Genomic DNA, 15221 nt, shown 5'->3' with positions numbered 1-15221 from the left:
CAAGCAATTAAAGAATTTCTCCTGCTATTTAAGCTAGGTATATACACATATATCTTCTCTTCTGCTTCTGTCTTTAGATGCCACAAAGCAGAACCCTGAAGGAATAACAAAAGAAAAAACAAAAAATAAAAAACAAAGAACATTAAGGAAATGAACAACCAGACTGAAAGGAGATTAGGAGAGTTCTTGAGATGACACTACATAGGGCTTTCACACAGAAGGTTTTCAAATGTTGAAGAAAAGAAAAAAAAGTAATAATGAGAACCTTCATCATTAAACATCTATCTAGCACTTCAATTTATAAAGCCTTTTCAAAACAATCATTATGACTCTATGAAGTGAGGAGAAAAGAGATTATTTTTGTTGAGGAAGCTGAGGTTCAGAGAAGGAATGTTACCAGAGGTGGGCATGCCTCCCTTTCTTCATATATGCTGTCCCCTCTGCATAGAGTTCCCTTCCCTACCTGTCCATCTATCAAATTCCTACTCACACTACAAGAGCCAGTACATATGTGCACTCCCCCATGAAGCTGTCCCTCACATCCCAAAACACAGATATAATCACACCACATTTTGTGTATAGCTCTGTTACAATTATCCACTATATAACTTTTATTTGTTTAGATGGCCATCTCCCCCTCAAGACTATGAACTCAAGGAAAGTTAGTAGTTCTCAGATGCTTTTTGTCTATGGCCCACTTAAGTGGGGCAAAAAACCTCACAGCCTACCCATCCTTCTTGGTTCTCAAGTTCCAGTGGAAAATGGTATTAACAAAAAGTATCACTACAAGGGAATTTTATAGAAATCTGCTTTAAAACAAGAAAATGGATGTTTCCTATTTGCATAACAATACATTGTCAAAGTCTAAATTTGGAAAATTTTATGTCAAAAGTTATTGCAAATATATATCACTACACACTAGATTAATAATAAAGTTAAATCAATAATTCATAATTAAGATACAAAACTAGTAACGATAAAAAAAACTGCCACCAACTCAAGACAACATTGCTGAGGCACTGATCACAAAGCTCTTTCAAGAAATTACAGGAATTCCAACAGGCTACATTTGTATTGTACATATGTAGTAGGAGCTTTGCAACACTTCCAAGGATCAGACAGACTTCTTCATAAAGAGTCTTTGAGGAATCACATTGATACTAATAGCTCTTCCTAACGTTCTCATGGCTCTCTTTTTCTTTTCTTTTCTTTTTAATATTTATTTCTTTATTTGGCTGCGTTGGGTCTTAGTTGCAGCACACAGTATCTTCGTTGCAACATGCTGGGCTTCCCTAGTAGTGTCGCGTCGGCTTAGCTGCCCCAGGGCATGTGGGATCTTAGTTTCCCGACCAGGGATCGAACCCACATCCCCTGCATTGGAAGGCAGATTCTTAACCACTGGACAACCAGGGAAGTCCCTCATATCTTTCTTTTAATCTTCCTTAATTTTTAAAAAATATTTATTTTTATTTATTGGCTGCATTGGGTCTTGGTTGCTGCACGCAGGCTTTCTATAGTTGTGGAGAGCAGGGGCTCCTCTTCATTTCAGTGCGCAGGCTTCTTATTGCGGTAGCTTCTCTTGTGGAGCACAGGCTCTAGGCACACAGGCTTCAGTATCTGCAGTGCGTGGGCTCAATAGTTGTGGCTCAATGGCTCTAGAGCGTAGGCTCAGTAGTTGTGGCGCACAGGCTTAGTTGCTCCAAGGCAGGTGGGATCTTCCCGGACCAGGGCTCGAACCTGTGCCCCCTGAATTGGCAGGCAGATTCTTAACCACTGTGCCACCAGGGAAGCCCAGTCTTCCTTAATTTTCAATTTTCTTTCTTATACCCTCCTTCCCTGAAGTATTTAGTCATCTATGCAATACTCAGCTAAAGGCATACTCAGTCACTTCCCTGTGACTTAGTCATATAATTTGTCAGTTGCTTTGTTTTATATATTTAAAAGTTTCATTCTGTGATTATATTGCCAGGGTCATGGCAAAGAAGCATGTCAGCATTCTGAGCAGTGCCCTACCCATTTCTAGCAAGTGGGGAAGTGGGGGACACTGGGAACTGACTACACACTGAAATTGTAGTCTACTGTTGGAGGAGACTGGGGCTTCTACTGTTGCTGGTATGATAAAAAGTGAAATAGATCTTCATAGATCAGGCATTTTTTTTTAATCAGGCATCTTTTACATTTGGAAACTAAAGTCCCAAAAAATGCATCCAATAAATTATTTGTTGAATGAACTAGTAAGTTACTAGATGGTAACATCTCAAAATTCATTTTATTTCTTCTCATGAAACTACTTCAGGAAACATCTGACACAAAAAGTATTAAGATTGCCTTAATTTCTCAAGACAGACCTTGTGGACTTCAAAACTGCTGAATAATGAGGTCTCTCTTTTGGTTAATTAAAAGGAAAAATATACTTTATGGATGATGTCAGTAACAATAGCTTACAGTAAACAAAGCAAACCCACATCCTTTATTTCTTTGATACCCATAATAACCTTATGAAGTAAAAGAAAAAATATTACAAATTTCATTTTACTGTTAAAGAAGCTGAGGCACAAAAATGAAGTGATGCTTCCAAAGGCATTGTGCTTAGTAGGAAGAATACTGGACCTGGATTTGAATTCAGTGGTGTTATACTGCAAATTATCTAGCTTTTCTGATCCTCAGTCCTGTCCTTTGTAGAATGGGGATATTATTAGTATTTATCTCATGATGCTATTGTCAGGATGAAGTGAGAAAGTGTGTTTAAAGTCCCCAGCACAATGCCTGACACTGTAATTACTCAGTAAATGTTCCCTTCCCACATAATAGCCATGATCTTGCACAAGTTATATAAATTCAAGTTTCAGACACATAGGGCAGAAGGTTCATGATTATAAATTCTCAAGAGAGATCTTTCCCATCCAGAGACCATGTCAAGACAAATAAGGTGCTTTGTTTCCCTACACCATCATGCAGATATTTTTTAGTCTACATTGTCACCAACAGTGTGGACATTTTGTTAGGTGTTAGGGTCCCGGCTTTATGTAGTTGTCTCATATGACTCATATGAATCAGGCTCAAAATCTCTTCTGTCTGAAAGGCTCATAGGACAGATCCGCCAACAGAAGACAATGGCTCTGACAGTGCTCCTTTTTTTTTTTTTTTTTTTTAATCCCTGGATGATTTTTTCCTAAAGATTGGACCAGAAACCAGATGACTACAAAGATTACAAACTTGACAATTTCAGTATTAGAAATAAATTTTTTACTGACATCTCTCTGAAGGACTATGTAATACTGTGGTAAAAAGTATGGGTTTAGGAGTCAGACTGCCTGGGTTAAAATGCCAGTTTCACCACTTAAAAAACGATGTAACTTTAGGCATAAGTACTTAATCTCCCCATACCTCAGTTTCCTGATCTGTAAAATACAGACAATAACAGTACCTACATCACAGGATTGTTGTCAGAATTAAATAAATTTTAGGTGTAAGACACTTAGAACAGTGACTGGCATATATTAAATGCTCAGTAAATGTTAGCTATTGCTATACAATATAAACTCCATAGAACAAACACTATGTTTTTTTCACTGCTATATTCCCAGAGCCAACAACAATGCCTACTACATAATAGGCACTAAATGTTTACTTAATGAATAAATGAGCAGTCAAGCACAAATTTATTATTAGGTGTATTTAAAATACTTACTTGCTCCTAGAGAAAGAGACTATATATGTCCAGAGAGAAATACTAAGTCCCAAGACTAGCCCTGAAATTAAACAGTGGGATTGAAAAGCAGACAAGTGTCATTTGAGTTCATGGATATAAGAAACTTCAGATATTGAAACAAGATTTGACTCCTCATTTTAGTAGTACTCCATGGGAAATCCCTTTGTAGTTTATGGGGTTTTCTTTTTCCCTTGTATTTTCTACTACTGATTCAACCAAGTTAGACTTCCAGGAATAAATACCTAATGTAACCTCAGATATGATCTAATCCCTTTACTTTCTCTGTCTCCAAATACAATCATTTTACAAATGAGGAAGAAGGTCAAGAAGGTAATACCAAAGGCACAGATATATTGTGCTCAAGGGTACAGATCTTTTGAATTATTTGGCATGGACTGAGGGGAGTTATTTTTCTTTTTAAAAAACCACCAACTAAAAACAACAACAACAACAACAAGAAAAACCACCAACTAGGGAATTCCCTGGTGGTACAGTGGTTAGGACTCTGTGCTTCCACTGCAGGGGGCATGGGTTCAATTCCTGGCTAGGGAACTAAGATCCTACATGCCATGTGGCATGACCAGAAAAAAAACAATAACCAAAAAAAAAAGAAAACCACCAACTACTCTTCAGAGATCCCTAGACACCAAATAAGAATGCAGGTAAGGCAAGCTTCTTTTCATGTATCATTTCACGGCTTGGGCAGTGTGGCAAATGGCTGTGTGTTAAAGGGCAAAGAGCTAGATTTCTATCTAAAAATGATCAAGGCCTGCAAAGGTAAATAAATCCCCTTCTCTTCTATCTTAGCTCATGTAATAAAGCTATTCTAAGAAACAAAACAAAAATTCAGGTCAGTAATCACTGAGCAGATGAGCAGATCATAGGAATCACTAAGAGGTACTTTAGCATTATTTTCCTCTTAACTACTAGCATTAGTTTTGAAATACAATATGCTAAACAGAGAAGCCAGGTTAATAACGGAAAGGGCACTGGGCTTGCCTTCAGTCCTGGCTCTGCTACTTAATAGCTGTGTGACCTTAGGCAAACGAATTAACTTCTCAGTTTTCTTATCGGTAAAACTGATGCTAAACCTCTATCTTGACTACCTCACAAAATGGCAGTGAGGAATAAATGGGGTATGAAAATGCCTTTAAAATACTAAAGCACCATGAAAATATTAACATAATGGAATGAGGGGTTTCTGGTGTGAAAAGTTGGGTAATACATTAATGGAGGTAAGAGCTCAAGTTCACACAAAATTAAAACACAAATCAGCCTGCCCTGATTCCATAGTACTAAAGGTAATATTATAGAATGTAACTACTTTATTAAAATATTTACCTTTTTTTAAAGATATTTATTTATTTATTTATTTATTTATTTATTTATTTAATTTGGTTGCACCTGGTCTTAGTTGCAGCAGTCGTGCTCCTTAGTTGTGGCAGACAGGTTCCTTAGTTGCAGCATGCATGTGGATCTAGTTCCCTGACCAGGGATCAAACCCAGGCCCTCTGTATCATGAGTGCAGAGTCTTAACCACTGCGCCACTAGGGAAATTCCTAAAATATTTACCTTTAACATGCTAGAATCATACTATATTTTTTTTAATAGGTGGACGGGACCACAGAGAGAATTTAATACAACCTTTTCACTTTAGAGATTTAAAAACGGAGGCACTGAGAGCTGAAAAGATTTGCCAGAGGTTACAAGGCCTATGAAAAGAAAATAACATATTACATAGCCAAGAACATTGAAATATTTTTTTAAATGCCCTTAGGAAAGGAGAATATGACACTGAGCAGGCATTAAGATGCTTTCAAGAGCTAAGAAAAGTGTTTATTCAAGGGAGAACTGGAGATAGGAAAAAAGAAAAAAAGAAAAAAGATCTTTACATAGAGCTAAGAAAATGTTTAAATAATTAACCACCCCTCTACATATACCAGTAACTAACTCTTTACTATCTGTACTTAAATATTCTATTCTCTGAAAGGATACCTCCACAGATTATAGACAAATAATTTGCACATGTTTATGCAAAGGGATATGGCTTTGCAATTCATCTTGAAATCACTTGGCTTCTTCCCCAGCTCTTCCTGATGAACTCTTCTGGACAGAAACATTTATCCTAGGTCAAAAGTACCACTTATGCTAGTAAGAGAAACCACCTGATCCAAAATTATTTATCCATCAAAACTCTTTTTCCCCCTCACAGGACCTGTACAGACTGTTCACCTCTTTTTCCCCTTTTTCATGACTCACATCTCAGTTAACATCACCTTATGCAATTCTCTACAAAGTACACACATTCTTTCATTGAACAAATAGTTACCTACTTACTATGTCTCAGGTATTATGCCAAGTGCTTAAAACATGAAGCTGAAAAAACACAATTCTGTTCTTACCCTCAGAGAGCTCCTAATCTGGAGAGACAGCCAGCCTCATTAACAAAAATACCACCACCACAGGGTAACTGCTGCAACCAAAGCACATACAGTGTACAGCGGGGGCATATAGGAAGCAGGAATCCAAGGCTGCCTGAGGGTAAATGCAGGCTTCACAAAGGAAGTAGGGTTTAAGGGGACACTTGATGGTTAAACAATCAAAACAGGGACAGCGTTCTAGGCTAAAGGAACAGTATAAGCAAAACTAGAGGCATGATAAACCGCATGTGTGCTCAGTATTACTGAGCGTAAATGGCAAAGACTTTTTCTCATAAAATGATTAGTTCATTAAAGAATCAGATCTTAAGAATCCTAGTATACTATGGAAAATTATTTGCTGAGCCCCCGCTATGTGCCAGATGCTGCCATGTAGGTAGGATGCAGATCTCTGTAGACCCACTGCTAACCATATGTACAGTTGCCACCTGAGTTGTACGGTACAACCTGTGTGGCTGCAGCAGCCCTGTAAGACCACTGTAAACTAGCAGGGCCTAAACTGCAGGTTCCTTAAGTTCCTTAAGTGAAGCGTCCACAAATTTACATGCATACCAAGTATGTTCTATACATAATACCTTGAAGTGTATACTTTCAGTGCACAATAGATGCTATTAGAAAGACTGCAGTATCATTTTTAAATAATACTTTATTTCTACCACCCTTTTGGTTTTTTCCCCCCAATTGATATACTCTAAAAGTATATTCCTATCATGTGTCTCAAGCTTTTCAATATCAAAAAGGTATCTAAATGCTAAAGACAGAATGCCACCAACATCCAAATGCTTTGTAGAAAGACGATTTGGCAATATGGATCAAGAACCATAAAATTATACACACCCTTTGACCAATTTTCTTTCAATAAATATGAATTACTTTTATAATGGAAACAATGGTACAAATATTTTAAATGTCTGAATTCAGTTTAGATTCCTACAATCTCATAGAGTCCAGAGAAGGTGTTTGAAATAGCACAGGCTTGGGGACTGGAGAAACCTGTGCTTGAATCCTGTTCTGTCACTTATTAGGTATATGACCATAGGAAAGTAACCTGATTTCTCAAAGCCTCAGTTTTCTTAACTGTGCAATAAGAAAACATCATCAACCTCAAGGAACTGTGAAGATTAATTAGTGCATCATCTGATACACTGTGTGCTCACTAAATGTATGAGATCATACTCTCTAAATAAATGTCCCAGCATTCAAGAATTTTGTTTTAACATTAGTTTCCCATTTTCATTATTAGCAGTAAAAATGTCTTTTATTCTATTGCAAATAATGACTACTTCTGCTATTCACTGGTTGTGTGTTTTTAAGGATTAGCTTTAAAACCTATGAAAAAAGTAGTGTTCTAGCCAGCATTTCCTATTTCAACGGCTGGCTCAATCATTAAATTCAACACTGATATCTATTTTGCTTTGTATATTTAAAAATTTTTTTAATTTAAGTATAGTTAATTTACAATGCTGTACCAATCTCTGCTGTACAGCAAACTGACTCACATACACATATAGACATCAATCTGTATATTTTTGACCATCTAATAAAATAATTATTTAAACTTTTCTCCTTTAAAAACAATAGTTGAGAGTATCCAAAAACTTATCTATTGAACATTTGTTAATTAGTGAAAATTAGGAAACTGGTTCATCATATTATAGTCACTCAGTTGTTATAACTTCATCTGAACACTGAACAACATAACAATTTTAAATTATTTTTATTCTTCTAACGAACTGTTGGTTAAAGACAGGACACATAACTGCACTGATGATGAAATAAGAGTAAATGAGTGCATTTATCTTACCAGGATTCTTAAATGGTACATCAAGATATCTCAGTATTTTTTTTAGTATTAAAAAAAGAAATGTGATGATAGTTATATCCAATTTGGATTTTCAACATTAGAAATAAACTATCCAGACCTCTAATGTTTTATTTGTGGAGACAAGCATGCCAGTAGCAGCCTAGAACCATTCTTGTTATTTTGCCATTTAGAAATAAAACAGAAAAATCATAAAAACCTACTGATTTTTATTGATTCACCTCCTAGAGTAATGAAATTAAAAACAAAAATAAACAAATGGGACCTAATTAAACTTAAAAGCTTTTGTGCAGCAAAGGAAACCATAAAGAAAACAAAAAACCCACATAATGGAAGAAAATATTTGCAAATGGAGCAACTGACAAGCGATTAATCTCCAAAATATAAAAACAGCTCATGCAGCTCAATCAAAAAAACAAAATAATCCAATCAAAAAATGGGTAGAAGATCTAAAAAGACATTTCTCCAAACAACACATACAGATAGCCAAAAAAGCATATGAAAAGATGCTCAACATCAGTAATTATTAGAGAAATGCAAATCAAAACTACAATGAGGTATCACCTCACAGCAGTCAGAACAGCCATCACCAAAAATTCTACAAACAATACATGCTGGAGAGGGTGTAGAGAAAAGGGAACCCTCCTACACTGCTGGTGGGAATGTAAATTGGTACAGCCACTATGTAGAACAGGATGGCAGTTCTTTAAAAACTAAAAATAGAATTACTATATGATCCAGCAATCTCACTCCTGGGCATATATCTGGAGAAAACCATAATTCAAAAAAATACATGCATCTGTACCATTTTTCTAGATTCCACATATATGTGTTACTATATGATATTTGTTTTTCTCTTTGTGGCTTATTTCACTCTGTATGACAAACTCTAGGTCCAGAGCAGGAACAGAGAACAAACATGTGGACACAGTGGGGGAAGAGGGGGGTGGGATGAATTGGGAGATTAGGTCTGACATAAATACACTACCATGTGTAAAATAGCTAGTAGGAACCAGCAGTATAGCACAGGGAAATCAGCTCGGTGCTCTATGATGACCTAGATGGGTGGGATGGGGGTGGGTGGGAGGGAGGTCCAAGAGGGAGGGGATATATGTATCATATAGCTGATTCACTCCATTGTTCAGCAGAAACTAACACAACATTGTAAAGCAATTATACTCAAAAAAAAAAAAAAGATACATGCACCCCAATGTTCACTGCAGCACTATTTACAAAAACCAGAACATGGAAGCAACCTAAGTATCCACTGACAGAGGAATAGATAAAGAAGATGTGGTACATATATAAAATGGAATATTAGCCATAAAAAAGAACAAAATAATGCCACTTGCAGCAACATGGATGGACCCAGAGTTTGTCATACTGAGTGAAGTCAGAGAAAGACAAATATCATATGATATCGCTTATATGTAGAATCTAAAACAAAAAGGGTACAAATGAACTTATTTACAAAAGAGAAACAGAGTCACAGATGCAGAAAACAAACTTATGGTTACAATGGGGTAAGCAGGGGGAGGGATAAATTGGGAGATTGGGACTAACATATACACACTACTGTATATAAAAAAGATAACTAATAAGGACCTACTATATAGCCCAGGGAACTCTACTCAATACTCTGTAATGACCCTATATGGGAAAGAAATCTAAGAAAGAGTGGATATATGTATATGTATAACTGATTCACTTTTCTGTACAGTAGAAACTAACACCACATTATAAGTCAACTATAGTCCAGGACTTCCTAGGTGGCACAGTGGTTAAGAACCTGCCTGCCAATGCAGGGGACACGGGTTCAATCCCTGCCCCAGGAAGATCCCACATGCCTCAGAGCAACTAAGCCTGTGCACCACAACTATTGAGCCTGCGCTCTAGAGCCCATGAGCCACAACTATTGAACCCGTGTGCCACAACTACTAAAGCCTACGCACCTAGAGCCTGTGCTCCACAACAAGAGAGGCCACCACAATGAGGAGCCCATGCACCACAATGAAGAGTAGGCCCTGCTCGCCACAACTAGAGAAAGCCCGTGTGCAGCAATGAAGACCCAGCACAACCAATTAAATAAATAAATAAATAAATTTATTTTTTAAAAAATAAATAAATCAGCTACAGTCCAATAAAAATTAATTTTTAAAAAAGCAAGAATTACTAATTTAAGGTTAAAAAGTCAGTTCTCATCTATTGTGATGCCATAAGCATAATTAATTTCAATCTACACTAATATATATTCATTTAAAAATATGCTTTATCTTATGTTAATGTCATTTTTTGAACAGGAAAGGCTGAAATTTGTTTTAAGGTATTTTGTTCAGTATATTATTAAATAACCTATATATACAATTTAAAAATAAAATATATTTTACTTAAAATTATTCCTTTCTCATATCACAAAAAAACTATTTTAAACAATTAAATAAGGTTGGGAAGTGCAGATTCTCCCTCTATATGACCTAACACATGACCTTTGGAAGACTTACTGTTTGTAAATAAAAGACTTTGGTATGGTAAATTTACCTTGTTGTCATATATTCATAAACCCCTAAAGGCAGCATATATGAAAACTGAGGCCCAGAGAGCAAAACTGCAAAGCTGTTAGTCCTTAGTAATGCCACTGTGGAAAAGTCACTTCGCCAAAAAGTGGTGTGCCAGATCTTCCTATTTCATTTTCCTATATTCTCCTCCCTCCAATTTAAATCATCACCACCACCACCATCACCACAAGGTTAGGGTGAAAGGTCACACACTTCCTTTCCACCCAGACTAGCGCAACACTCCAAATCATGTCTCATATTGACTTAGGGTGATCATCCTCAAAATCTCTTATGATAATTCCTTCACATCTTTCAAGGTACCCAAGGTTTTTACAATAAGGCCCAAACTCCTAAGCCTATGATTCAAGGTCCTCCATTATTTGACCCTAGTCTTGCATCTTATCACACCCTTAATGCTAGAGTCACACATTTCTCAGTATACATCATGCCTTCTTTGATTTCAGCTTCTATGCTCAAGCTAGTCCCTTTGCCAAGAATGGCTTTCCTTCCCAAACTCTTAGCTAATAAAACCCCACAAGTTAAAACTTCAATTCAAATGTCCCTTCTCAACAAACCCTCCCTGACTTTCTGATCCTCCCCAAAGTCATCCATCCAACAAATATTTATTAAGCATCTGTTATGCACCAGGCACTATGTAGGTGTTAAAGATACAATATGAGCCAAACAAACACAGTCTCTACCTTCAAAGAGATAATACTTACCTTACTGGGTTGCTATGAGGATTAAGTGAGATAAAATATGTGAAGCACTTAAAACAGGGCCTACATAGTCATGTTCAATAAATATTAGCTATTAGTGTGGCTGCCTAATCATACTGTTTAAAATAGTTGCCACACAAATATATATCATTTTATACCTGACCCTGATTTATTTCTTCTTAGCATTTATAACTAATCTCATTATATATTTGTTTATTGTCTATCTTCCTTACCCCAAGGACCAGGTCTTTTTCTTTTAAACTACTCTAACCGCAATGCCTAAAATATCACCTGGCCCTTAGAAGCTCGTCAAAAGCCACTTCTATATCAATGATTTTTATAGTCTGGGGGTAGAGACAGACATCAAACGAAAAATCATAGCAAGAAATATAAAATTACGATTGATGTGTATTCTATGAAAGAGTTACATAATGAGGTGTGTGACTTAGGGTTGTTTTGGAGTTTTTTTTGATGAGTAGGTAGGGCAGTTGGGGTTTCCCTGACTTCCTTGAGCTAAGAACTCCAGGATATGAAGCCAAGAGAGAGTACTATCACAGGTCATTTGCATGTGCTATTCCTTCCATTCGGTTTTCCACAACCCAACTCCTGTAATTTAACTCTTTAGGTTTCTTCCTGAAAGTAAGATCCTCTGGGAAGCCATCCCTAACTATCTCATACCATGATCCTACCACTTTTCCTTTTTTAGCACTCTTCACATTTATAATTACTCTTCTTGCTTGATGCTATATTGTCCACAGACAAAAAAATACAAAAAGGCAGAGCCCACATCTGTTTTATTATTTGTAATGTCCTCAATGTCAACAGTCAATGGCAGTCCAACAAATTTGTCAGATGAATAATAAGGACTACATCTTAGACCAGTGGTTCTCAAAGTGTGGTTCATAGATCAGGAAAACCAGCACAACATGGGTGCTTGTTAGAAATGCAAACTCTCAGGCCCTACTCCAGACCTAATAAATCAAACTCTGGAAGTGACAGACCACAAGCCTTCCAGGTGATTCTGATTCATGGTAAAGTTTGAGAACCCCTGTCTTAGACATGTCAACAATTCAAAACACAACATAACAACGAAAATTTTGAAAAATATAAAATACAAAGCTTTATAATAATGTTTGGTTCTATTCATTGAGTATCTACTGCACTATTACACAAGGAAATTTTTAAAAATAGCCTTAACAAATCATTCTTAGCTCATAATAAGCTAATATTTTGCTTTCTCTTCACCTCTCCCATATATATACTTTTACACTGTGTGTATGTGTTTTAACAAGGAAAAATCCAGTTAGTTGGAGACAAACTCTAAACCATAACCATGTCTAATATATCTTTCTACTCTCATTTTCTACTACGCATCCTCATTCCTGCCTTCTTCATGCCACATAAAGGTAATTCTGCTACCTACAATACATCCTAATTACTTTCTACTCACATTCACAAGAAAGCAATCTTCCCCTACCCAAAATTATCTATATAAATCCTATTCACCTTTCAGGCTCAGCTCAAATGGCACTTTTGGATCCTAAATACCCTAAAAGGAGTTCATAACTTCTCCCTCTGTACTCATACATTCATTCTCAGTAGGAAGGCTAACACTTAGAAAAATCTAGCCATTTGATGGAATAGCTCTTTATTTTGTAAAGAAGATCACCACATCTTACTAACTTTCCTATTTGCACCAAAAATAAGATTCTCATACTCACTCTTGCTGTGTAGTCCACTAGATGCCTCAAATTTCAGTTCAAGCTCATATTTGTCAGATAGGAAAATGAGACCATAAAGTGAAATCATTCAAGCACCCACTTGGCCTGGGCACTGGGAATAACAGGAGTTAAGTAAGGTATAGTCACCACCTAGACAAACTCGCATTTCAGGGGAAGTAACAGGCTAACATACAATGACAGTGTGATGAGTTGTGAATGTGAAAGGTTATGGAGGCAGACACTGGAGAATGACAAGCTAAAAATGCAGAGTCAGTTAGTTAGGGAAAGTTCACAGATTAAATGACTTTATAATAAACCACTTTCCAAAAAACAGATGGGGAAAAAATAAAAATTAACTAACCTCCTAGGAGAACATAATTACCAGGACTTAGTTTTGACTAGAATGTCTTATTCCTCCCAGAGACCAAAATTTAGGTTGCTGCATATGGTGGAGCAATGGGCTCATTAATTGAACTGCAAACCATGTGTAACCCAACTCAATGAAAAACTCACTGAAGCTTCAAACAGGAAGATAGAGAAATGGAAGGAGAGAGGAAATTTGCAAACGTAGGGCTCTCCCAACTAAAAGCAAAATAAATGAAGATAATAGAAGGTATTAAAGAAACTGTCACAATCTGACTGCCAAGCTGATTTTCGGTCTCCAGGTGCTCTGGTCTCTGCCTCCAAACAAAAACAAACCATTTGTTCTGAGTAATAGTAAAGCCTGTAAATAAATATTTTTAAATTTCCCAAATTGTACCTCCACATTAAAAGATGCTCAAAATAAAAATGCATTTTAAAACATTTTAAGTTACTTTTGTCAAGAGGCTAGATATCTTATAAGGCCATAGTATGCATGCCGGCCCTCACCCCATGCCTCACCCGTCACTCCAAAACACACTATCGCTCAGGTTTTGCAGTGACATTAGGTAACAAGGCTTTGAGGCTCTCTCCAATACCTCCAATCTCCCCCTTCCCTCCACAATAAAGAAAAGAAAGAAGCCTGCGACCCTCTATCTGCCCGCCCTACAGCTCCTGGGAAGCAATCGCCCTCAAACTGTTCCTGCTTAGACCTTTGAATCCCGCAGAAGGAAATGGGGACAGCTGTGAGAGCGGGGAAGAGAGGACATCCGATAAGGGGGGGAGGAAATGTGGATGGTGGAGGACGAAGGGGAGAAAGGATACAGAGAGGAGAGGGCAGTGAAGATAAAATGGTGAAAGGGAATCGGAAGCGACAGCAAAGAGCAGGAGAGAAAAAGAGAGAGGAAAAAGAAGGAAGGCGTAGAGATCCCAAAAGAGAGAACAAGGCAAAATGGTAGAGGAGAAAAGGAAGGTCGGGTTAAAGGACAAGGAGGAGTAGGCAAAGGGGAACGCGAAAGAGGCTGTCACTGGGAGTGATTAAAAAAAGGGTGTCACCGACCGGAGACAGATGGGGGGGGGTGTCATCCCAGCAGATGGCCGGGGACCAAGGGTTAGAAGCTGCCGGTCACCGAGGGGGAGGGAACAAGGTGGGGAGGTAAAGGCAGGGGCAGACGGGGCATCAGAGCTGGGGGGGCAGGGCCGCGGGGGCCAGGGTGGCGGGCGGCTGCGGCTCAGGCAGGCCTCGCTCCCTCACCATGGCTGTGCCGGCCTGGTCCTCGGGCATGCAGCCTCTGTCCTGGGGTCCGCGGCGGGCCGGGCCTAAGCCCGCCCCCAGGCTGAGCCTGCGCGGGGGCTCCAGGAGGCTCCGACGAGCGGCGGCTCCGGGCTTGGCCCAGGCCTCGGCCTCCCTGCCTCTGAACCTGTAAGTGCAGCAGCTGCAGCAGCTGCAGCCGCAGCCCGACCCAGCGCGCAGACTCCGCCCCCAGGGCCCCGCCCTCGCCGTAGAGCTAGAGTTTGGCCCCGCCTCCGCCCTCACTGCGCAGACTCGGCCGAGGAGTGGCGACAACAACGCCCCCGGCACCCCGCCCCCCGCCCACCCCCGATCTCTGGCTTCCCCCATTCCAAGGCCCTTAAAGGAGCCGTACTTCCTCAAATAACAAGAGCTTTAAAATTAAGGGATTTAATGTATATACACTACCAACTGTAAAATAGATAGCTAGTGGGAAGTTGCTGTATAACAAAAGAAGGTCAACTCGATGATGGGTGATGCCTCAGAGGGCCAGACCAGGGAGTGTGGGAGGGAGGGGATATGGGGATATATATATAAACACAGCTGATTCACTTTGGTGTACCTCAAAAGCTGGTACAAGAGTGTAAAGCAATTATTTTCCAA

The 15221-nt window shown here is 38.5% G+C and overlaps 1 protein-coding gene across 4 annotated transcripts in view; it reads right to left on the bottom strand.

Moving 5' to 3' along the window:
• Positions 1–14780, bottom strand: part of ZYG11B (zyg-11 family member B, cell cycle regulator) — a 73066-nt gene extending 58286 nt beyond the window's left edge. For all 4 annotated transcript variants that reach the window (XM_057710938.1, XM_057710920.1, XM_057710924.1 and 1 more), the window contains exon 1: positions 14583–14780. Coding sequence is in view for 3 of the 4 variants with exons in the window: in XM_057710920.1 (XP_057566903.1) it covers positions 14583–14612 (30 nt within the window). In the remaining variant the exon portion in view is untranslated. The remainder of the gene's footprint in view (positions 1–14582) is intronic.
• Positions 14781–15221: the final 441 nt, after the last annotated feature.

The sequence above is a fragment of the Hippopotamus amphibius genome, chromosome 1, assembly GCF_030028045.1.
Source record: "Hippopotamus amphibius kiboko isolate mHipAmp2 chromosome 1, mHipAmp2.hap2, whole genome shotgun sequence".
In the NCBI taxonomy this organism is placed as follows: Eukaryota; Metazoa; Chordata; class Mammalia; order Artiodactyla; family Hippopotamidae; genus Hippopotamus; species Hippopotamus amphibius.
The sequence above is the reverse complement of the archived record's forward strand: the minus strand, read 5'-3'. Positions and strand labels throughout refer to the sequence as shown.